The 21,898-nt window shown below is 37.0% G+C and overlaps 1 protein-coding gene across 1 annotated transcript; it reads right to left on the bottom strand.

Moving 5' to 3' along the window:
• Window positions 1-127: 127 nt before the first annotated feature.
• On the bottom strand, window positions 128-21,059 carry cmtm4 (CKLF-like MARVEL transmembrane domain containing 4). The gene is made up of 5 exons (XM_051899661.1): window positions 20,192-21,059; window positions 19,836-20,098; window positions 13,841-14,017; window positions 5,400-5,498; window positions 128-2,294 (listed from the first exon to the last, which is right to left on the bottom strand). The coding sequence occupies exons 2-5, from the start codon at window positions 20,019-20,021 to the stop codon at window positions 2,130-2,132; spliced, it is 627 nt and encodes a 208-aa protein (XP_051755621.1). The 5' UTR covers window positions 20,022-20,098; window positions 20,192-21,059; the 3' UTR covers window positions 128-2,129.
• Between the last annotated feature and the right edge of the window lie 839 nt (window positions 21,060-21,898).

The raw sequence follows: 21,898 nt of genomic DNA on the forward strand, positions 1-21,898 counted from the left end.
TTGAATGTTAGGAGCAAAATGAGTTTGTTAGTGGTGAAATGTGGTGTATTTCCGTAGATCTGAATTAAAATGCAGTGGATTCCATATAAATGCAGTATACCATATTAAGGCTTTTTTCATTTATAGATCAACGTCCATCCATCCATTTATTTGAGGAAAAGATTGCCATCACAAATATTTTCAAACAATTAGCATTTTGTAAGGCTATGCACAACTCTATAAATACAAAAATACAAATTTATAGCACTGTTACATGGAATAACACATTGCTTTCTTGAATACGGGCAATGTCAGCAAGAAACAGTACAATCATAATCAAAATTTGAGTCCCTCAAAGCGTCAGCATAGCGCCTTTTGAAATACTTCAATGATTTATAAGTTGAAAACACAGTCCAAACCATATGGTCAAAATCTGGAGTTATTTTGATGCTAAAATCTTCCAATAAGAAGTTTAGCATAGTCAAAGCACAGTGAAAGCTTTTACACATTATTAAAGCATAAGCACACAGTATTGCTTTCAAAATAGGAAAAAAATTAACAATGACTTCAGCACTTTAATGCAGAGTCCTTCATTAAGACTTAAATCATTCTTGTGATTGTCTTTCAACATTTTCAAGCCCACACAGTGTTTATCTGTGACTATAATGTGAGTCCACACCTAAAAATTACTTCATTTCAACATTGGTCTTATTCCAAAACGTAAAAGTGACTTCACTAAAGAACTTTAGAAAGAAAGACATAAGTATGACTATAAACGAATATTACAAATGATCATTTCTAGGGGGGGGGGGGGGGGGAAATCATACAATTGCACTACACTTTAAAATCTGTGGTAAAACATACATTTCGTTTTCCCCACAATGTCGTTCCATGACACTCCTTTTAAAAAGACCCATTAGAGGATCAATAAAGCACTTTAGAAAAACAGATTTTCATACCAAGGATCAGTTCATCAAATGTTTAAGCTGTTATTCTGCTAATGTTGTCATAACATTAGTGTTCAGAAGTTGAGTGTTTTGACTAGTCAAGCTTCTACAATTAAGGCACACAGAAAAGATAGATACACAGTTTAGCTAATGCATTCATATGTACTGCAGTACACTTGTTCCTTCAAATACAGTCTGTTAGTTTCAGTCATAAGAATTCATACAAACAGGAACCCTTCATTAATGTCATATCAAACACACAGATACGTAATATATACACCTTCTTCAAAAACTCTACCCTTGCTTAAATCAATATATACAGATAACTGGACAGGGTTGAGTACAGAAACAACCACAAAAAACAAAAACAATAGACTATGCACACAAGATTTAGTATCTAAAAATCTGAAGTATCTGAAGTTTAGTATCTAAAAAGTTTCATAAAACTCACACCCCCATCACCCACACACACAATTTGAAAGCTGTTGTCAGTTTTAACACAGGGTCACATTCACGACTACATTTGGTACAATGTAGCTACCAAAGCTGTGGTATTATAAAAATATTTTACATTAAAATAAATACTGGTGCTCCTAACATCTAGTTACTTCATCTCTACGGACAAACGGTCCAATCCAACTGCAGTTTACTCAGATGTGTTTGATACAGGAACACAATAGCAGAGGGAAAACAGTTTTTGTTCATAAACACTCCCACAAATTCCCATTCCACTTCAGTCAGAAAGATCACTTAAATCAGCTGATCTTTGGTAAGACACATTTTTAGAAACAGTCACATTCCTTTCATATTAGCCAGCTGGGAATGGAGCTAAATAGAAGGGGTTTCAAGTGGTGACTGGCAGGCTTCATCTGTTTTATTGCAGGCATTATTAAAACCTTTTAGATTCTCTGCTGGGAGAAGTTTAGGAACACAGTGGAGTGAGTTTCTGTCAGTATTCATCCAGATCATAGTAACGTAAAGCCCTTAATTAGCGGAAAGATACAGTATTTAAGTATACAGTCGAATGACGGTAGCCTGAGGCTGATTATAATGAAGATGCCAGAAGTTTGTCACACAACTGTTTGTTTGTAAGTGCTCATCCTAACCGCCCGTCATCAGGCTTTCATCACGAGGATACACAGAAGAACACACTGTGACAGGAATGCAGACGGGGCTTGGCTTGTCTCAGTCTCTATTGGTGGTTTAATGCAGTTCAGGCCGTGACTCCACCTCTCCCCGCGAGGCTGTGCGGGCACGGATGTACTCGCTGGTCTGCAGGGGGCCGTCTCGTGAATCCCTGAGACGCCATCTCTGTACTGCCAGATATGTGTTCAGGCCATATACTCCCATCACCAGGAACCCAAAAATCTGGAGAAACATACACACAAAATAGCTATAAAAGGACTGGAGGGGGATGTTTTCAGCTTTAAACTATGAATGTTAAAGGGATAGTTCACCCAACAATGAAAATTCTGTTATCATTTACAGAGCCTCATGTCATTCCAAGCTCATAACACTTTGGTTAATCGTTCAAACACAAATTAAGATATTTTTAATGAAACCTGAGAGGTTTCTGTCCCTCCATTGAAAGACCAGGTAACCAAAGCTTAAAATGGATTAAACAGCTAGAGTCATATGGATTCATTTTATGAAGACCTGAACTTTTAATGGAGGGACAGAAACCTCCAACGTTTCATTAAAAATATCTAAATTTGTGTCTCAAAGGTTAACCAAAGTCTTATAGATTTGGAATGACATGAGGGTCAGTAAATGATTACAGAATTTTTATTTTTTGGTGAACTATACTTTTAAGTGAATGTTAAAGTATATATAACATTAAATCTACTATTTCTAAATAATATCAATATGTTTTAAAATAAATGGCAATATTAAGTGAATGAGGCTGATAACAGCAAATATTCTCTCTCTCTCTCTCTCTCTGGCAGGCTGTGAGAGCTGAAGGAATTTGCAGTGCCCTGTGGTTCAGAAAAATCCCCAGGTGTTAAAGTGGTTTCCCGCTGAGAACATCTGTATCATAAAACACTCAGCACAAATCCCCAGCTTTTGACTTCTAGGGTGTTGGTGGATATTGTGCTGAGCTCAGGTTCTAAAAGTGTCAAAAATCATAAAGGTTAGGATCTGAGTAAGAGATCTGATCCTGTTTCAATATTGGGAATCATTTCAGCATTCTACTTCTCTTTACTGAGCATCTACAACAAACTTCTTCGCAGAGGTCAACAGCCTCGACCAAAACACACAAACTAACTGGAAAGGTATGTGCACAGTACGAGATGTTTATGGCAGCTTCAGTTTTAAAATACTGTAACACGCAATCCCAGACGGAGTTGGTGGTCTTTTTTTTTCTTTTTCTTTTGCATTTTTTTGGGGGATTTTGGAGGAAAATCAATGACATTCTTATGGAAGCCTGTTTCTGCCTCAAAGTAAAAAGAAAATAACAGACTTTATATCTCACAACTGCCACTTTTTATCTCACAATGTGACTTTTTTTTTTTCTTATTTTAAACTTTTATCTCACTACTAGTTTTATTTTTTACTTCCATAAATTCTGTGAAATGGACTGATCTGAGAGTGCTACACTTTTACTGACAGCTGACAACAATCAAATTAGCAAAAATATTTTATAAACAATATATAATATACAGTACTGTGCAAAAGTCTTAGGCCACCATTAGATGTTGTTTTAGCAATAGTATAATGACCATATATAATTATTTCTCAGTTTCTTTATTATAATGTAACCAGAAAATACAGGAAATATGTATGCAGTTTTAAAAAACAGAAAAAAAATCTGAAAAAAATGCCTTCTATAGGCTAAAATGGCAAGTATTTGGTGACCTCCCTGTACACTTGAGCAATAGCAGGAACCTGGCTCTCTTAAAAATAAATGGAATGGAAAAGGACTGGAAGGCCAAGAAAACTTTCAAAATCTGATGAGAAGTTTCTCAGAGTTTCTTCTTTGAGAAACTGGAAGAAGTAGGTAACACTAAATACTGATTTTTGCTTAAAGAAGCAATTGTGTTCTGAAATTTTTTTTATTTATTTTTTTTACTTTTTTTTTTTTACGTATTTTCTGTTTGTATCTTAAAGGGTTAGTTCACCCAAAAATGAAAATAATGTCATTGATTACTCACCCTCATGTCGTTCCACACCTGTAAGACCTTCGTTCATCTTCAGAACACAAATTAAGATATTTTTGATGAAATCCGGGAGGTATATGACTTGTCCATAGACAGCAATATAATCAACAATTTCAAGGTCCAGAAAGGTACTAAAGACATTGTTAAAATAGTCCATGTGACTGCAGTGGTTCAACCTGAATTTTATGAAGCGGCGAGAATACTTTTTGTGCGCAAAAACAAAACAAAAATAATGACTTTATTCAACAATCAATTCAACAATTCAACGTCATTATCCTTACACAGGTGACACAGTAAGCACAGTGAAGGCTTCCGTGTTTAGGTCCAAATGCCGGCTCAGTTTTGGCCAAAGCTGCACACGTGAGCAGCATGACACATATATGTGATTCTGACGCAGGAGACAGCCAATAATGAGTCGGCGTTCTGATGTAGAACCTGGAAGCGTAAACAACGTATGAGAATGACACAGAAGAGAAGATGTTGTTGATTAAAGTCGTTATTTTTGTTTTGTTTTTGCGCACAAAAAGTATTCTCGTCGCTTCATAAAATTCAGGTTAAACCACTGCAGTCACGATGACTTTTTTAACGATGTCTTTAGTACCTTTCTGGACCTTGAAAGTGTTGATTATATTGCTGTCTATGGACAAGTCAGATACCTCTCGGATTTCATCAAAAATATCTTAATTTGTGTTCTGAAGATGAACGAAAGTCTTACGGGTGTGGAACGACATGAGGGTGAGTAATTAATGACAGAATTTTCATTTTTGGGTAAACTAACCCTTTAATAAAGAGAGAAAAATAAATATGGAGGGTCATTAAAACATTTCTAAAACAACAAAGCTGGTGGTGGCCTAAGACTTTTGGACATTACTGTATGTGTCCAAATTCTGTGGGAATCTGCAGAGCTTCTGTAGATCTAGTAATGAGTCATGCAGTAAAAACTTGACACACATTCTAAATTCTGAGACAGAAACAACATGTAAGAGCAAAACTGTGAATGAAAAGAGAAGTTGGACGGAGAAAGAGGAAAAGGGGAAGCAGTGAGATTTTCAGTGTTAAAAATCTAAGAAGCAAAGCAAACAATGTAAAACATTATAATGGATCATGACTGATTTCTCAGAACTTCCCGCCATCTACCTGTCCGGGACTCTCTCCAGGAATGACTATGTGCTCCATTTCAGTCACATGAGGGCAGCAAAGCCCTTCCAGATTAGGGCCCACTTAAAATACTTGAGAAATGACTAAACATTTAATTTAACCACAACCACAGGGACAGAATTCATGAAATAAAGAGCTGAGTAAGCTTGATAGGTACCACAGCTGCAATCTCTGCTCCAGTTTGATGGTTGAGAGCTGCCAAAACCAGTGAAGCCAGAAAGAAGAACAAGGTGCTGGTGGCAGTGTTGATTAGATCCTGCAAGAGAAAAAGAGAGAATGTGATTAAAGTCGGCATTAAACACAAGTTCTAATAGTCTTTTCTTCCCTATTGTGTCATAATTATATCTAAGTGAAACTATGAGACTTCTCGAACAAGAAAAAATGTAGGGTGGGACATCAGGAATTGGTTGGATCAAACTGGAATAACAGCTGTTGGAAAAAAAAAAAACATTAAAACTTGCACATAGTATACATCATGTTTTCAGATTCAAAATAATCTCTGATCTGTCAAAACAGACATATACACTGCAATGTTTTGGGAGTGACAAACACATTTAAGTGTGGGAGTGGTGTCGAAATTTACAAATAAGTAAGACATAGACTTTCATTGCTGTGATTTGTTTCAGGAGAAAAGAGACACATATCCTATAAATAAATTCTTAGTATACAGATAGAAAAGGAAAACTGTATTTATCTGCAGTGTGTATGTGGCCATGGATGTTAGCTCATGAAATAAAAAATAACATGAGGGAGGACATATCAACAGTTACACATTCACAAGTTTGAAGTAATATGGTACTTCAGAAAACCCTTTAATGACCAGAGTCAAAACAGAGGAGCTGGCAGTGAGGCGTGGTCATGCTGCAGTGATGCAGTTTGACAGGCAGGGGGAGCCAAATACACCAACTAGTTACTTTTATTTATTTATTATAAACTATTTACTATATTCATTCAGAGGACTCGGAATGACTTTGTTGTCATGTGATGTATTATACCTGTGGTTACACTATCAGTGCACTTCTGTGAACTATTTGTTACATATATTTTGTTATGTGATGCAAGAATTTTTTACATCAAATTTTTTGTTCACCAAGGCTGCATTTTGATAAAAAATACAGTAAAACAGTAATATTAAATATTACAGGGAAAAAAATTCTAATATGCTGATTTGGAGGAAAATGATCATTATCCATGTTGTGCTGCTGCTTGATATTTTAGTGGAAATCACATTTTTTTTTGCATGTATTTGCATTTATTTGAAATAGATTTTTTTTTTTTTTTTTTAACAACATAAGTCTTAAGTATTGTTTTTGATCAAATGAATGTGTTCTTTCTTAATAAAAAACATTAATTTCTTTAATTTCATTAATTAAATGTGGCTTAAGTGCTTAACAACCTTTTAGGTCCACTGTATATAGACTAAAGGTCTCCATATGCAAAAAACATGCAAATGTAATAGTACGCGCAACAAGCGCCCAAGCTTATCTTGTAACAGTGTACTGAGGATAGCGTCTTTCAGATGTCAGTTTTCTTGTAACTTGTGATTTAAAGCAATCATTCAGAAACCAGTTCAGGTCTATCAAGTGTAACCTGGCAATTTTCATGATAACTAAAACCCCCTAACTCAAAACCTTGTATAACCCTAGGATTTTGTGAGAGCTGCAAGTGAGCTGCATTTAGTACTACCAAATGCAAAAACTCATGTAAATATAGCTGTGTGCAACCTGCTGTATTTGCTATTGCACAATTATGTTAGACCTTTTATTTGGGCCATAAAGTCATTCATTTACAGTTATGAGGTTATGAGGTGACGGATGGGCATTGGTAGAGGTATGAGTTTCTTTCCCATTTTTGTTCATTGCTGTTACAGTTTTCCCTCAATTAATCCACCCACCACTTTACCATGATAACGTCACAGTTTAGTTTTAATACTTTTACAAAGCAGAGTCTAAGTTTTCAGGAGAGAGTGAGAATGAGAGGAACCAGTTGGAGGTTTCTAAGAAGAGGCCAAATCATACTCCGTGCACTCCAGAGTCTGGAATAGACTTGGGTTCTGTCTGAGCCTTGGCTCTGTGGGAGGTAAAATGTAACAAGCCCTTCAAAGCACATCACAAACTGAACCTCACTGGTCGGCACCTCAAATTTCACATCCCAGGCTGACGCACAATGAACCTGCATCTGGCTTTGATGTCTTCAACTGAACACAGACCGTCTTCTCCTTTTGGCTCTTGTACATGCAGTATAACGCTTGTGGGCAGTGGGACATGAATCTGCTGGATAAGGAAGGGATGTACTATGTGATCTAATCACTGACTACGGTTCAACTACTAAAGATGTGAAAGAATTTTTGAACTGTGCTGCGCTCCCTACATTTGTCTAACATTAATTGACCTTGTATATTTTTTATGCCTTAAGAAAATTAAACATTTGGTTTTCTGTGACGTACAGTATGATGAACACTGTTGTAGCGAATTAAACTTTTGCAATAAGATAAGTAAAAAAAAAAAAAAAAATATATATATATATATATATATATATATTCAGAACATTAAAGTCTTAGTTTCTCTCTCTTTATCATTAAAACCTACATAAATACACACTCTGAGAGGAGAGAAGGGATAAAGCTGCATGGGTGGTTTGTCTGTGTGCAGCCAATAAGCACTCCAGCGTGACTTAGGCATGGCCTCCCATGTGACAAAATGCATGATGGGAGTGATTGCCCACACTGTCTCACATGATTGCCCACACTGTCTTTCGCTCTTTCTCATCCACACACACACACACACTCACTCAAGTGAAACCATGTCCGTCTCACACGCAATATAGAACACTAACTAATATGCCAAAACCAGGCTAAGGTCTCAATCATTCAAACACATGCCAAGCCAGCCTTTGCCTTCACACATACTTCAACAGATGGATCAAATGCAAGCCAAAACAAACTCTGAAACACACATAATGTTAAAAACTGCTGCCGCATTTAAATATTCTAAGTGTAAGAATACAAAGCATATGCTTGAGGTTAAACTAAAGTACTAAGTCCACAGAATTACTTAATGATGAACATACTTCACAATAGCTTCATAAATACAATCATGGAGGTTTACATACAACGATTAAGTTAATGTAAGTAATATGAAATTGTATTGTTTTCAATGCTGATAATAAGAAATATTCCTTGAGTATCAAATCAGCATATTTAGAATGATTTCTGAAGGATCATGTGACACTGAAGACTAGAGTACTGATGCTGAAAATTCAGCTTTGCCATCAAAGGAATAAATTATATTTTATTTAAAATATATTTAAATAGAAAAAAATTGTTTTAAAAAGTAATATTTAATTATATACAGTGCACAGCATAAATGAGTACACCCCCTCTGAAATTTCTGAAAATCAGCAGTTACTCAATTACTTAAAAGACATGTTAGGGTTCTTTAGAGATATAATGATCCAGCAAGTCTGCTTAATCAATTACCAAAGAAGCATGTCAAAATTATTCAGGAAAATAAGATTTTCTTATCAAGGTGATAAAATGTTGTGTAGCAAAAATGAGTACACCCTCCTAAAAGTTACTAAATAAAATGAAATAAAAATTTTCTGATGTAAGTTTAAGGCAATGTTTGATCAACAGGTAAGTATGTTGGAACCAAAACATTTAAAGAGAAGTAATTTCTTGACAATTAAAAGTGTTATATAGCCCACTGAATCATTCTCAGACATAATGCTGACAACAATGGAACCACTTGGGAGAGAACTGTCTGGAGACTTATTTCTTAGCACAAAAGAAGACACTGTTTTAAGTGTGAAAAAAAAAAACAATGTGACTTGTGACAAGGCCCCTGAAATAATCAGGTCTTCATTTTAAGCTTTCATTTAGTGATGAGGGATTTTTTTGCTAGACAAAGAGCAGGAGAAATACCAAGCAAGTGTCTCAGAGCCAGCAAAAGCTATGAAAAGAGTGACTGTTTATCTCACAGAGTAAGATGCAGCCTGCAGAAATGACATGCATGGTTGTTGTTCTCACTGGAACTACCTACTGTAGCCAAAGCACAATAACATTAGTTTCCAAAGCCCATATTTACAAAATATAGATTCTGTGCACTGTGTGTGTATATATATATATATATATATATTTGATTATATTATCATTTTTACTTCATTTTTAAATGCAGCCTGGGTGAGCATAAAGACTTGTTTCAAAAACATTAAAAAATCTTACCGACCCCAAACTTTTGAAGAGTTGTGTACATCTGGGCAGCATCACCCTCAAGTGCAGTGAATCAGTGGGGAAAAAAACACTTTATATTTTCTACACCTATTAGAGTGTGTTAACGGGGGACAGAGCATTCAGCAAACTGTTGCCCAAAAAGTTATTTATGCACAAGAGCCATATTCAAGCAGAAAATCAATGTAAAATCATGCATGCATATGTGTGTAAGAAAAAGACAAACAGAGAATAAGGCGGGGTCTTAGCAGAGCTTCTGTGCCAAATATTCTCAGTGGTGCGTTAATACTGAGTTACACACTGCTTTAGGCAACAGGAGGCCCATAGATCTAGGAAATGTGAAGAAAAAAAAAAAACCCATTCCAAGTTTGCAGGGCAAAATAACCTGAATCTTGAAGGTTCAGTCATATCTCTTCATCCGCCTAATTGGTGAGATTAGCTTTAAATGAAGCTGCTAAAAGCTTTTCCTAGGCCTTTATTTGGTGTGCTGGGGCTCTCTGATGCTCTTTATGTAGAGAGACAGCATGCTGCTATATTAACCCTTGTCCTCCATCTGGAAATGCTCCCTACACAATTAGTTATTACATCTACATCGGCTGCATCCGAAAGCCTGCCCTGCTGCCCGATCAGGCAATGAATTCGCAGGCAGTGTTTGTGCCCGAAGGTACCTCTCAACACTGATTTTGGACAGACTTCCGAGGCACGGAGTCAGCATAATGGTTTAATGATCTACAACAAAAAAAGAGAGAGCTTTGGTGATAACTAAGCAAATATTTAATCACTACACAATTGACAAAACTACAAAAATGAAAAAAAAAAAAAAAAAAGTTGGTCAAAAACTTGCATTTATACACAAACTGACCAACAACCTCAACTTTCAGCCGCCATTTTTATTTTTTTGCCGAACTGTTACTGTATCTAACGCACCAGATATTATATTATAGGCAGCAAAGGATATATCTATGCTGCCTTTTAAAATCGATCAGATAAAGGTATCTCTGTAGACAGGATGTGACACGATCATAGGATTCAGACGTGCCATGTTGCCTCCCTACCTCCTATATGATGCCTGTGGAGGCAGCATTTTTCAGCTTTTGGGTGCAGCCATAGTTAGTTGAATAATAATAATTTATGCTGTTTTACAAGTCTTAATGAATCCCATTTCCAAATTACTTATCTTTAATGCATCTCTAGCCCTCTCGCAATCGGTCTGTAGCTCATGTTCAGTAATGACACATAATCATAGGTTTACTGCAAGGCGTCTCAAGTCTCAGAGAGGCCATTCTATCAAAGCACACAATGTAAAACCAATCATTATCCCGTCACCTCACAAAGTCAAATCTCTCCTCATTTCCTGTTAAAATACACCATCTATTTCTAGTTGTGTTTAGTGAACACTGGCCGTGCTTTTCTGTGTATGTATGTATGTATATGTGTGCGGTTAGAGAAGGTTTGTGAATGGGTACAATGGTGCCAGAGTACCACCGCGAACTGAATGCGCTCATTCTACTGACCTATCACTTTCAATAATGTCAGTCACCATGCCAGCCCCCTTTGAGCCTGGCACTGAATCACACCATCAAAGCACTCAGCGGGAGTAGGGGGTGCTGTACAATAGACGGACCGTCCTTCACAACCGCCCCTCTGTAGCCAACTGCCGAAAGAAACTACGCTTTGCGCGTACGCTCCGATCAGCTGCCATGTAAAGTAAATCAATGTTAGTAGACATGCACAGATTTAGTGCAAAAAAGATTTTACGACTTAAAACACACAGTTCTGCTCTTTATAGGGAGAAGTTTAATTGCTGCTGGGTTTGGGAGGACTTTATCTCAAAATGAAAAAAAAGGGGGAAAAAACCCTCTTTTGAGACCACAATTACAGGACCAAAAAGTACCGTTTACTTTTAGCACTGTGTTATGTGAAAGTTCCTGAAGCACAGCAGCGGTGAAGTTACGAAAGTCAAGAGACACAAACATGAAGGAGGGCAGGAGAGCAAGGCTGTTACTGAACAAACCCCCGTCCCTGTGCATCCATTCCAGAACAAATGAGAGGCCTGGACCCATAGGGTTCGCCTGGCAGGAGATGATGCTCAGTCCAAAACCTCCAAAGCCCCACCACAGCTGAAATGGTCCTAAAGATCACGGTTCTCCCAATGAGCCATGGCAATACCAAGAAAACCCCAACTCGTCAGTATTCAAAATACACACAAACATACACACTCACACTCATGGCTTGGACATTTCGAAAACCCTGTTTAATATCTCCCCCACGACCAACATAATCTGGCTCTCAACATTTCCTGATCTCATTCCATCTTTTAACCCCCACCATTTCCTGTTATTTCTCCACTGATTATAAAATAAAATGATACAAAAAAACAAAACAAAAAAAAAGTGCCAAAACAAACAACTTGTCAAAGCATTAAGACAGAGTAAAGGTCTAGTCCTAAATCAAAATGTAATGCTCTATGATTTCTTTATACATGTATACTTGAGGTTAAATTAGGGCTGCACAATAAATGGTTAAACTGATAATCAAAAATTATAATTGCAATTATTGACAATTGTTCTCATTTGAGAATCTGTTCACATTTAACACACTTAAGCACAATCAAGAGAAAATCAGCTCATACTCATAAGAGTTTATTTTACCTCATCTAGTTTCTTGATTTACTTATTATATACATTAACACACTCCCTACATTATGAAAACTGGTAAAACCTTAAGAAGCTTCTGACAAAAGCTAAAACATTGAAATTCCTAATATTGGTTCCAATAAATCTAAAAGTATGTTAACGTTTTTCTATTAAAACAACAAAAAGTCTTTGTATTAGCACAAAGGCTGTGTAAATGCATCTATTCAGCACCCATAATCGCAAACAATATAGTCAAGATTCATGTTTGGATTTATTACAGTTCGTCACTGAGAAGGTTTGCTCACAGATTTAGTCACAGCAAACAGACTGGATGTATTACACTTTTATTTTGAGCAGAATATCGCAATGGAGATCACTAAAATCCAACATATATGTTTGTCAGTATTTCCAGATCATCAATGCTTTTTTGCAGTGCAGTTACCAGGCTGAGATTTTATAAAACACTGATTGGGGGATTCCAACTCTTGACATCTGGCAACCTCAAGCATGAAAGCTTGTTACCAGTGCAAGATAAAAGAAATGTCAAATGAAAGAAAAAAAAAGTAAGATAAATAAACAGTGGGACAATATCGCAAATGATGCTTAATAACTCGAGAGTGATCATGATTAAAAAGACCTATGTTAAAAGCATAAATATAGGATTTTTTGAAAGCAGTTCGCAAACAAGGGTTCAACTTTCTACGTCTACTGGGAGGGCAAATGAAATATTAAAGAAAACAGAAATTTGAACTTAAATTGGTAGAGGCACTTTCTTCTTGTCTGTGTGAGGTTAAGCACATATTCTTGTGTATATCATAATGCAACGTGATAGCTATCATTGGATGCGAGTTGCTGTTACTTTTCTTGGTACATGCACAGCTCTGGAAATAAAACTCTACAGTCTTTTCCATCATAAGCTCTGTAATAGATCCACAGCACTGAGGTCCAATTATGCTGAGCTTTGTGAGTGAGTGTGTGTGTATAGGCAGGGGGACAAAGGGAACCATGCCTTATTAATCTTTCAGTGAATCAGTAAATTCATCTCCCAAGAGCAGCCATTCATGTTTGCTAGAAGCGAGTTTAATGAGAGCTGTGAGCACACAAGCTCCCATTCTGAGCAATACGAACCCCGTGTGCATGGCCTCCTCCTCGGCAGCACTAGACACAAGAGAGCAGCTTATTTTTCGAATTATTAGTGTCATGGCAACCAAAAAATTGTTTTATTTATGTAGGCAGCTGATTGCCACAAATAACTAATGCTTTCTCATAATCTATTATCACAAGCGTTTCTTAAAATTGTATCCAAACCTGCTCCTGGAGGGCCAGCTTCTAGCTTCAACCCCAATTAAACAGACCTGAACAATCTAGTCAAGGTCTTACTAGGCATACTAGAAACTTCCAGGCAGGTATGTTTGAGGCTAAACTTTACAGGACAGTGCCCCTCCAGGAGCAGGTTTGGACCATATATTATGCCATAAAAAAAAAATGATTGAAGGAAAAATAGTGGCACTGTAAAAAATGTTTTGTTTTTATAGCAAATGCTCCACATCGGAAAATGACAGAAAACACAACTAAATAATGACTTAAAATAAAGTAATGCTAAAGCTAATTTTGGAACAAAATGAAGGTGAATAAATGACAACAGAATTTTAACTTTTGGGGTGAGCTATCCTTTTAAAAGTCTTTGAAGCTTTGTGTGGAAATCAAATCAATAAGTTAATAAGAATGACATACTGTTAGACTCCAGTTGACATGCGGCACTTTGGTGTGCAGGTTCAGGCTAAGGATGAGGAGCAAGACGCCTGTGACAACGAAGGCACTGCAGCTGACAAACTCAAAGAGGTAGACACCGGCACAGGGCGAGCACATCATGATGGTCTCAATAAAGATGAAAGAAATAAGAGCCAGGACCTGCAACAGAGAGGAGAAAACAACAAGCATTTGTCCCAGCAGTAAACAACTCACTTTATTTTATCAAGCAGAAAATCAAAGCCAGCATCCGATGTTGACTTAAACGATACAACTATGCTGATTTATCTCTGTGCAAATCATGGTGTCTGATTTAAGACTACAATATAATACAATGTAGTCCTTTGTGAAAAACCACAAGAAAGTATTTTTCTCGAAAGGCTGTTTCAAGGTATAAATGAATCATCTACATTCAGGGCTTACTTTGTAATGCGTTTTCCACATGGTCATAACAGGGTCTTGCAGAGTATGTTGAACCCTACTGAAGTCGCAGAGGGTTCACCAATGTTTTCCTGCCGCATTTGTCAGTAGACCACAGCACGGGAAGAATTCTGAGGTTAAAATGCTATTTAGGTGTTATGCAGCCTTGACTCTCCAGTATAAAACCTCAGACAGATTACAGGTTGGCTCGCTCCAAAAGAGGAGACAGAACCACTGCCACAAAACATTCCAACATCCAGACGGGGGCCATTTCCAGCTGGCCTGGACCGGATGCTGTCATACAGCAGATGCACACATCTAGAAATGGAAGCACAATGTGGAAACCTCCCCACAAAATGAATGATTTCTGTGAGGAATAAAGCACTGGACGCAGGCTTGCTAATGGAACAACAACAGTGATAGTCAGCCAACAAATGTAGACTCTCCTGATGCTGAAAAATAAAAGCAAAAACCAATCCACTGGACCATGACGGTCTCCATTTTGTCATCTTATGGTCCATAAGTGTGCTCAAGATGAAGCCACAAAGCACCTTTTGTGAAGTCCACACTGGAATTAACTTGATGGCTGGGTCTGCTATTCAAGAAGTTTATGCATTACATGACCAAAGTGTGGAGTCTGTGGAAAACTGCAAAGGGTCCCATTTGAGAGGGACCAAAAACAGTTTTTAATTTGCGGACTAAAATATTGAATGCTCAGGGCCTTTCAATCAACTTGTCAAACAATAAAGAAAATAAGACCCAACAAAATTCTGCATTCTTTCTCAGAAGCTCATGCTGTGCATTTGAAATGCAAATCAAGTCAAGCAACAGCCAGCATGACTGCAATTACTGTATGAGACCCGAACAGATCAAAGATTTTCCATGGCAGCAGTCACCTGATCTACAATACAAAAAGACTTTCCTCTTTTCTTTTACAAAACAAATATCAAAAATAAAACATTTAATAAGATAAAGAGCATTTGTTATACATATCTTATCAACTTATCAAACTGAATTAGCATAGTTTTATGAAGACAGAAATTTCTTATAGCTTTACTATTGGCTTAAATAAATATATTAACAAATACCATTTACAACAAAATATGATGTGTTAATGTGCTTCTATAAATTGTGTTATTTTAACTTCTGACTGTTGCATCAAGAGCAGCTTGTGAAAGCATGAAGACACTAAATCAAATTACGTTTACATTCTCTTCCTAGTTCTTTCCCTTCCAGATGGTTGATTTATTCTGACTGAACCATTTATTCAAAGCAACCAACAGTCTCAAAATGCGATTAGGTGCCTTGTTAAAGGGACAGTTTACCCAAAAATAAAAACTCTGTCATCATTTGCTCACCCTTACGTCATTCTAAACCTGTATGAATTCCTTTTGTCTGTGGAAAAGAAGATATTTTGAATCATGTTGGTAACCAAACAGGTTTGGTGACCACTGACTTCTATTGTATGGAAGAAACAAACAAAAATAAATTAAAGATATCTACAGGTTTGGAATGTACAGAGCCCCGCACATGACATGCAGGAAAAAAAAAAATAGTAGGCCAAATCGTGCGCACGATTTACTTTTTTTTTCTCTTGCATGTCATGTGCGGGGCTCCATAGGAATGACATGAGTGTAAGCAAATGATCACATAATTTTCATTTTTGGGTGAACTTTACCTTTAAGAGCCCCCAACCTTGGAGTTGGCAACACATCTAATTTGCTATATCATAATGCACTCAGTTAAAATAGCCACCAGCAGTAGTTTGCTTCCAAAAATTTTCTGTAATTAAATATTCTACAGAATTTCATAGAAAGGCTGAATGTTATCACAAAGTGTCAACCGCTTATTGCAGCTTATCCATCCGGATTATTTGCACTGATCACATTAGGGAAGTGTGGACCAATGACTACTCATGTCATCACGTTCCTGTCACAGTGTCAGCAGAGCCAGCATCATTTTAGCTGACTGTCATGCACTATCAAAAAGACAGGCTAAATATGTGTATTTGGAGATGAGGTCATTGATCTTGATAAATGCACTACAGCACGAGTCCCACAAGGCAGCAGGTGTCAGGCACACAGAAAGCCTAAGATTTTGAGTAGTGTTTATATTTCACTCCCCACCCTCCTCCTGTCATCCTTCAGAGCTCCCCTACATTAGGCAATCAGCAAGTTCCTTGTAGCAATGGCCACATGGAGTCAAATCCCCAGTTTGTACACACGCCATCTGTTGTGCCCAGAAAATTAATGGTGGGAGGATTGGTCTGACAGCTTGCAGTGTTCCAAGAGCTCCTCCTTAAACGGAAATGAGCCTTCCAGCTCCCACCCAACAGTCTTTTCCTTGCCTAAAGGGAATTGTTCCTTGCACAAAATTTAAACCACTATTCCAAAGCTTCTTGACCTTGGACATGTTTGCAGACAAGCAAACTCTCCACATTACATAAGTTTCACAAGAGTGAGTGGAGAAGTACACAGGCAAAAAGCATCTAGTAAGTCCATCAACTCTCTAAATTACAGAGCTCTTTCATTATATTTAACTCTTCCTTATCAAAACTCTATCCTTTAAGGTAAAATGACACATTTATGATGCTACTTAACTGCCTAAGACAGCTCCAAAAACATTTCAGAATGACACAAGGTGAAATCACCTGCCAGTTGCATAAACATAGCCATTATGTTAAGATTGAGTATGACCCACTAGCAATTAATCAAGGGGCATACAGTCTTACTTTTCGGTATCAAATTAGGGCAATCTACATTTTTTATGTAACTGGTTAAAAATAATAATAATAATGTCTAACTTGTAAGACCAGTCTTACCGGTTTATGCAACCGGCCCCTAGTGGTTTTATTCTCAGAACTCGCATAGACAGTGGAAAGGTCGATATTTTTGCCCTTCAGGGCTGAATCTACATTTTAAATAGACAGGGTCCTTCCTGGTCAAACTGAAAGAAAGCCATATAAAAACAAAAGGTTGGATAGTACCTCTACCAAAGGACATTTAATTTAGGGACGACTAGTAGCAACTGATTAGTTGATTAGTGAGGTATGGGGTCAGTAAGATCTTTATTTTATTTTTTTAAAAGAATTAAATACTTTTATTTAGAAAGGGTGTGACAGTAAAGAAATTTATGTTTCTTTTATAACAACAATGATAATGATTTCTATTTGATTTCTATTCTCTTTTGTACTTTCAATTCATCAAAGAATCCTGAAAAAAATGCAGCCATATTTACACAAAAACATTAAGCAGCACAATTGTTTTTAACATTGATGAGAAATGTTTCTTGAGCACAAAATCATCATATTATAGTGATTTCTAAAGGATCATGTAACAGAAAACTGGAGTAACGGCTGCGTAAAATTCAGTTATTTTAAACTGCAATAAAAATGTTATACTGTTTTATTAATCAATAAATGCAGCCTTGGTGCTTTCAAATTTAATTTAAATTAAATTAAATTAAAAAACCTTACCGACCAAGTGATAAGAATATGCTTATTTTATTGTATAGTTAATTACTGTTAATTAAAAATGTATTTTAGCAGTGGTGCTTTAATTAGTACGCTTTTGCTTTACTGTAAGTATTAGACAGCTTGAATCTCAATTAATCTTTTCTGTCTAGATTTGCAAAAACACATTATGTAAACCCTAAGAAACGCCCACTAAGAATAATATTTTTGTAGAAGCCCAACAGATTATATTTGTATACAAAAGTCCAATGATTATTTTTGTTCTTGTGAATGGAATGGGGTTATCCATTGACATTAGCCAAGAAAACCACATCTGCAGATGGACAAAACATTTCACAAAGATTAAACAGTCAAAAAGTCTCCTCCTTATCCTTATCCCACGGGGGCCTTAGGTAAATCATTGGCCACTACATGGAGAAACAGCCATGGTTGAATATCCTTGGCGAGCCAGCTGCAGGAAACATGCAGCCATGTGAAAAGTCCTGTGCTACAGATCAATCTGCTTCATTTTCCCCCCCAAAACATCCTAAACAATCCAAATTGCACTCGGATTGTTAGCAGGTCAGAATGGGGACATATCCAGTGCACAGGGCTCAGAGTCGTCACACACAAAAACATGTGACAAAAGCAAGAACCTAATAAATCTAAAGTCTAACTAGCGGAGCCTCTCTCATATGCAGTGCATGGGTAATATATTAAATCTCTGTTCTGAGGAATTATTGATCACATACTCAAACAAGTCAGAAATTTTATGGTCGCAGCTCAAAACACCTCAAGGGATATCACTGGAATGTTGCAATTTTAAAAGTTATGTGGGAACATTCTGAATCATATCCTGTTCAGTTTTTACTTCAGTATTTTTATTTGAACTCATTCCCTCTTACTAACCTGTTCATTAATTTAATACGAAACGTACTACCCGTGCCTGCCTGTAATTTGACTCCACAGGCAAATGAAGCTTCTGGGTTCACATAAAACAGCATAGATATAACGACACTCATCATGCTCATAAAGATAAAAGCATTGCATGTACTCCACATGTCCACTATGTCAGCTAGTACATGTGCTTCCATGTATTATCACTTAATAAATCTGATTAAAATCTGTCTGTGAAGTAATTTGCCTTGAGACACACATAAAAGCAGAAAACTTGATTCATTAAGCAATCTTTGAGCAGACAAGCTATCTTCTGTATTTGGCATACAGGTTGTTTCCTTTGGCAGTGTACACAAGACTTTGTTTCACCTAATGACTTCCTTAGTTTCACTCCGTTTTCCCCCTGTGCATGCAGTTTCTTAACTGTGCATCACCATGAGGGCCCAGTCTGAGATGCTTTGCTTTTGCTGAGCTAGCAGAACAACAGAGAGACATTTTTTCTCTCTCCTTACGCTTCCCACTCCTTTTTCGACATCTGGCTGAGGTTCACATGGCAGAAAGCTCTTATGTGAGTTTGTTTTGTTTGACCACAGTGACTCTATAGCTTTTTGGGGGTTTTGCCAATCAAGGACACCTAAAAAAGTGCAATCTGAAAGTTAATTCATTCAGACTCCAGACATCATTCCCCTCCGTCACCAATGCATTCCAGAGATTTTGATGCCTGTCGGCATGTATCCAACAGGAAATATTTTTATTTAAAATCCCCCAAAAAGAGGAAATCTGCCCTCCTCACACTAATCCAATATGAGAAGAATGTTATCAGGAGTGAATATCTAACTGAAAAATGTGGAAAGCAGATCCGTCATCTGACTTTTGCAGAAAAAGTTTTTTTTTTTTTTTTTTTTGGATGATGATGACTGTTTGGATGATGGAGACATCCGTTTTGCCTTAAATATTTTACCTCGAATAAAATCCAAAAAATAGAAAAAATTTGTCTTGCTTACAGTCCTACATGAGAAGAGAAAAGAATAATTAAAATAATCTCTGCAAGAAAGAAAGAAAGATAAACCATGTCACTGTTGATGAAGTTTACTTTTGCTGTCCTGCTCAAGACTGACTCAATACACCTTGCTGAAGTTCAGTAATGAAAACATTTCTAGGGCTCATGCGTTTTTCATGGAATGGAGAAACACTATGACTATTTGAACTTACCACTTCGATAACTTTTAAAATACCGAAAATTGATTTGAGATAGTCCAGGTCACACCTGATGGACCTGAACACGTTTCTGGAGTGCACGGGCTCGGTGGTCGGCTGATACGGACTAGTGGCTCCTGAAATCATCGAGGTGTTGGAGGCCTCGCCATCAAAGCCCTCTGCCTCCTGGTTATTCCTCATGCTGAACTCTTTTTATCTCCACGTCCCGCCCAAATACAAGAGCAGATTTGGGGCTGAAACAGCGATCCGCTGGTCCTCTGAAAACAGCCAGGCAGAAAACAATGTCTCAACAAAGAACAACCCTCGTTACAAAACGTTCAACGTAAACTCCAGCCGTGTGTATGACCTACAGATCCCGAGCCCAAACACTACATCCACCTCTCCAATCCCATTCCTGCCTTTGTGCTGTGCTTGGATTCTGTTATGAATAGAGCTGAACGAGCTCGAATGATCACGACTGTTCTCATGGCAGTGTCCATATTTCACAGTTTCTGGATGCAGAATGTAATGTTGCTGCGAGTCTCCGCCCCCAAACTACATTCCTGTTGGGAAAGACGCTTTCAAGTAAAGTCTACGACTGATGTCAGAGAAAAAAAGCACAAAACAGTCATACTTCTAACGTCAAGCTTTAAGTTCTTGTCTTCTCGTATGCAGGTGAAGATCGTCAGATTCATCAAATGCAGAGACGACACACGGTAGATTAAAGTGTTGCCATGGCAAGCCGTTTTAACATGTATTCCTTAAAATTAACTTCAAATTGAACAATTTGACATCGATTTTTACAAGCATACTGTTCACTACTGTATTATTTGTTGCTGGTAAGTGTTCCAGCTTTTCTATTAGATAGGGATGAGCGGGGCTAATTGTAACACATGGTTTAAATGTTTTCACACAAAAACTGCGCTTTTTTTTTTTTTTTTTTTTTTAAGGAAGATATTGCTGAACATTTAACCATAGTGAATACCTTACTTAAGTTATTCTCAGATTTTAGTGCTTATTTGAAATTAGACAAATCTGTTATTTTTTAATGCCTAGCTAACTAGCAGAAGACACAAACCAGGTTTGTGGGGTATGGAATTTCAGTTATGCCCTACTATTAGAACTGTGCTATTCTATGACATTAGCAATGTAATTTGCATATATAATTTTTATGAATTCTATTGAGAAACCAAACAGGTGAATAAGAACAGAGTCCATGTTTAACGTTCAGAAATTATAATTTCAAGAAATTTAAAGCATTCCGGCTCCTCTGTTTGTCTCCTGTTCTGTGACAGCTGTTTGTGGAGGGAGGGGAAGGATGTGTTCAGTTGTTTTTCTGATGGTCTGAATGAGATTCTTTATCTGTTTGCCTACATTGTTTTGAACTATGCTGTATTGTTGTGTTTTGCAGTGAGTTCATTGTCAAACTCCTAAATTACACCCCTATGGGGCATGTTGTCACGTGTTACTTTCATTCTTTTAAGGTAAATAAGGAAAAAGTATACACTGTATTAATGAAACAAGACCACATAATTGTACTACACACGTGTGAAATTAATGGGGGGGGGGGGGGGGGGGGGGGGGGCACCTGTTTAAAAAAAAAAAAAAAAAAAAAAAACTATTTAGTTAAATAAATGTTAATTCAGCTTGCCACATTGTGCATATTTTTAAACCTCTAGTACTCAGACAACAATTTTACTTTTTTGGATGTTAAAATACTTTCTAGCAGCTTAATATGTAGGGACAACTAGTAGTAAGTGGCTAGTAGACTGATTTAACCAAAAACTGTAAATGCTGACAGTAGTATACATACCATATACTTAGAATATACACACACACTCAAGTATGTTTATATTTACATAGTATATGTTTACAAAAAAAAAAGTTTGATATATGACTTTGTGATCTTACATAGAACGTGTACAGCCTTAAGATTACATTTTAGAAATGTATGCATGTACACATTTACATCAAACATCTTACACTGACACCAAATAATGGATAGATAATGGGAGAAAAGCACTGCCCCCTACTGGTTTGGTTCCCAAAACTAATGTCTCTTAAATCAAAAAAGTGTT

The sequence above is a fragment of the Ctenopharyngodon idella genome, chromosome 7 (genome assembly GCF_019924925.1).
Source record: "Ctenopharyngodon idella isolate HZGC_01 chromosome 7, HZGC01, whole genome shotgun sequence".
NCBI classification, from domain to species: Eukaryota; Metazoa; Chordata; class Actinopteri; order Cypriniformes; family Xenocyprididae; genus Ctenopharyngodon; species Ctenopharyngodon idella.

Bases quoted from the DNA above. Each gene is read 5' to 3' on its own strand.
- cmtm4 (XM_051899661.1), bottom strand. From the start codon at position 20,021: ATGAGGAATAACCAGGAGGCAGAGGGCTTTGATGGCGAGGCCTCCAAC. The intron at 5,499-13,840 runs GTATGTCATTCT...TTTCTCTTGCAG, and splicing joins ATGTCAACTGGAGTCTAACA to GATCTAATCAACACTGCCAC. The intron at 2,295-5,399 runs GTACCTATCAAG...ATGTTTCTCCAG, and splicing joins GAGCAGAGATTGCAGCTGTG to ATTTTTGGGTTCCTGGTGAT.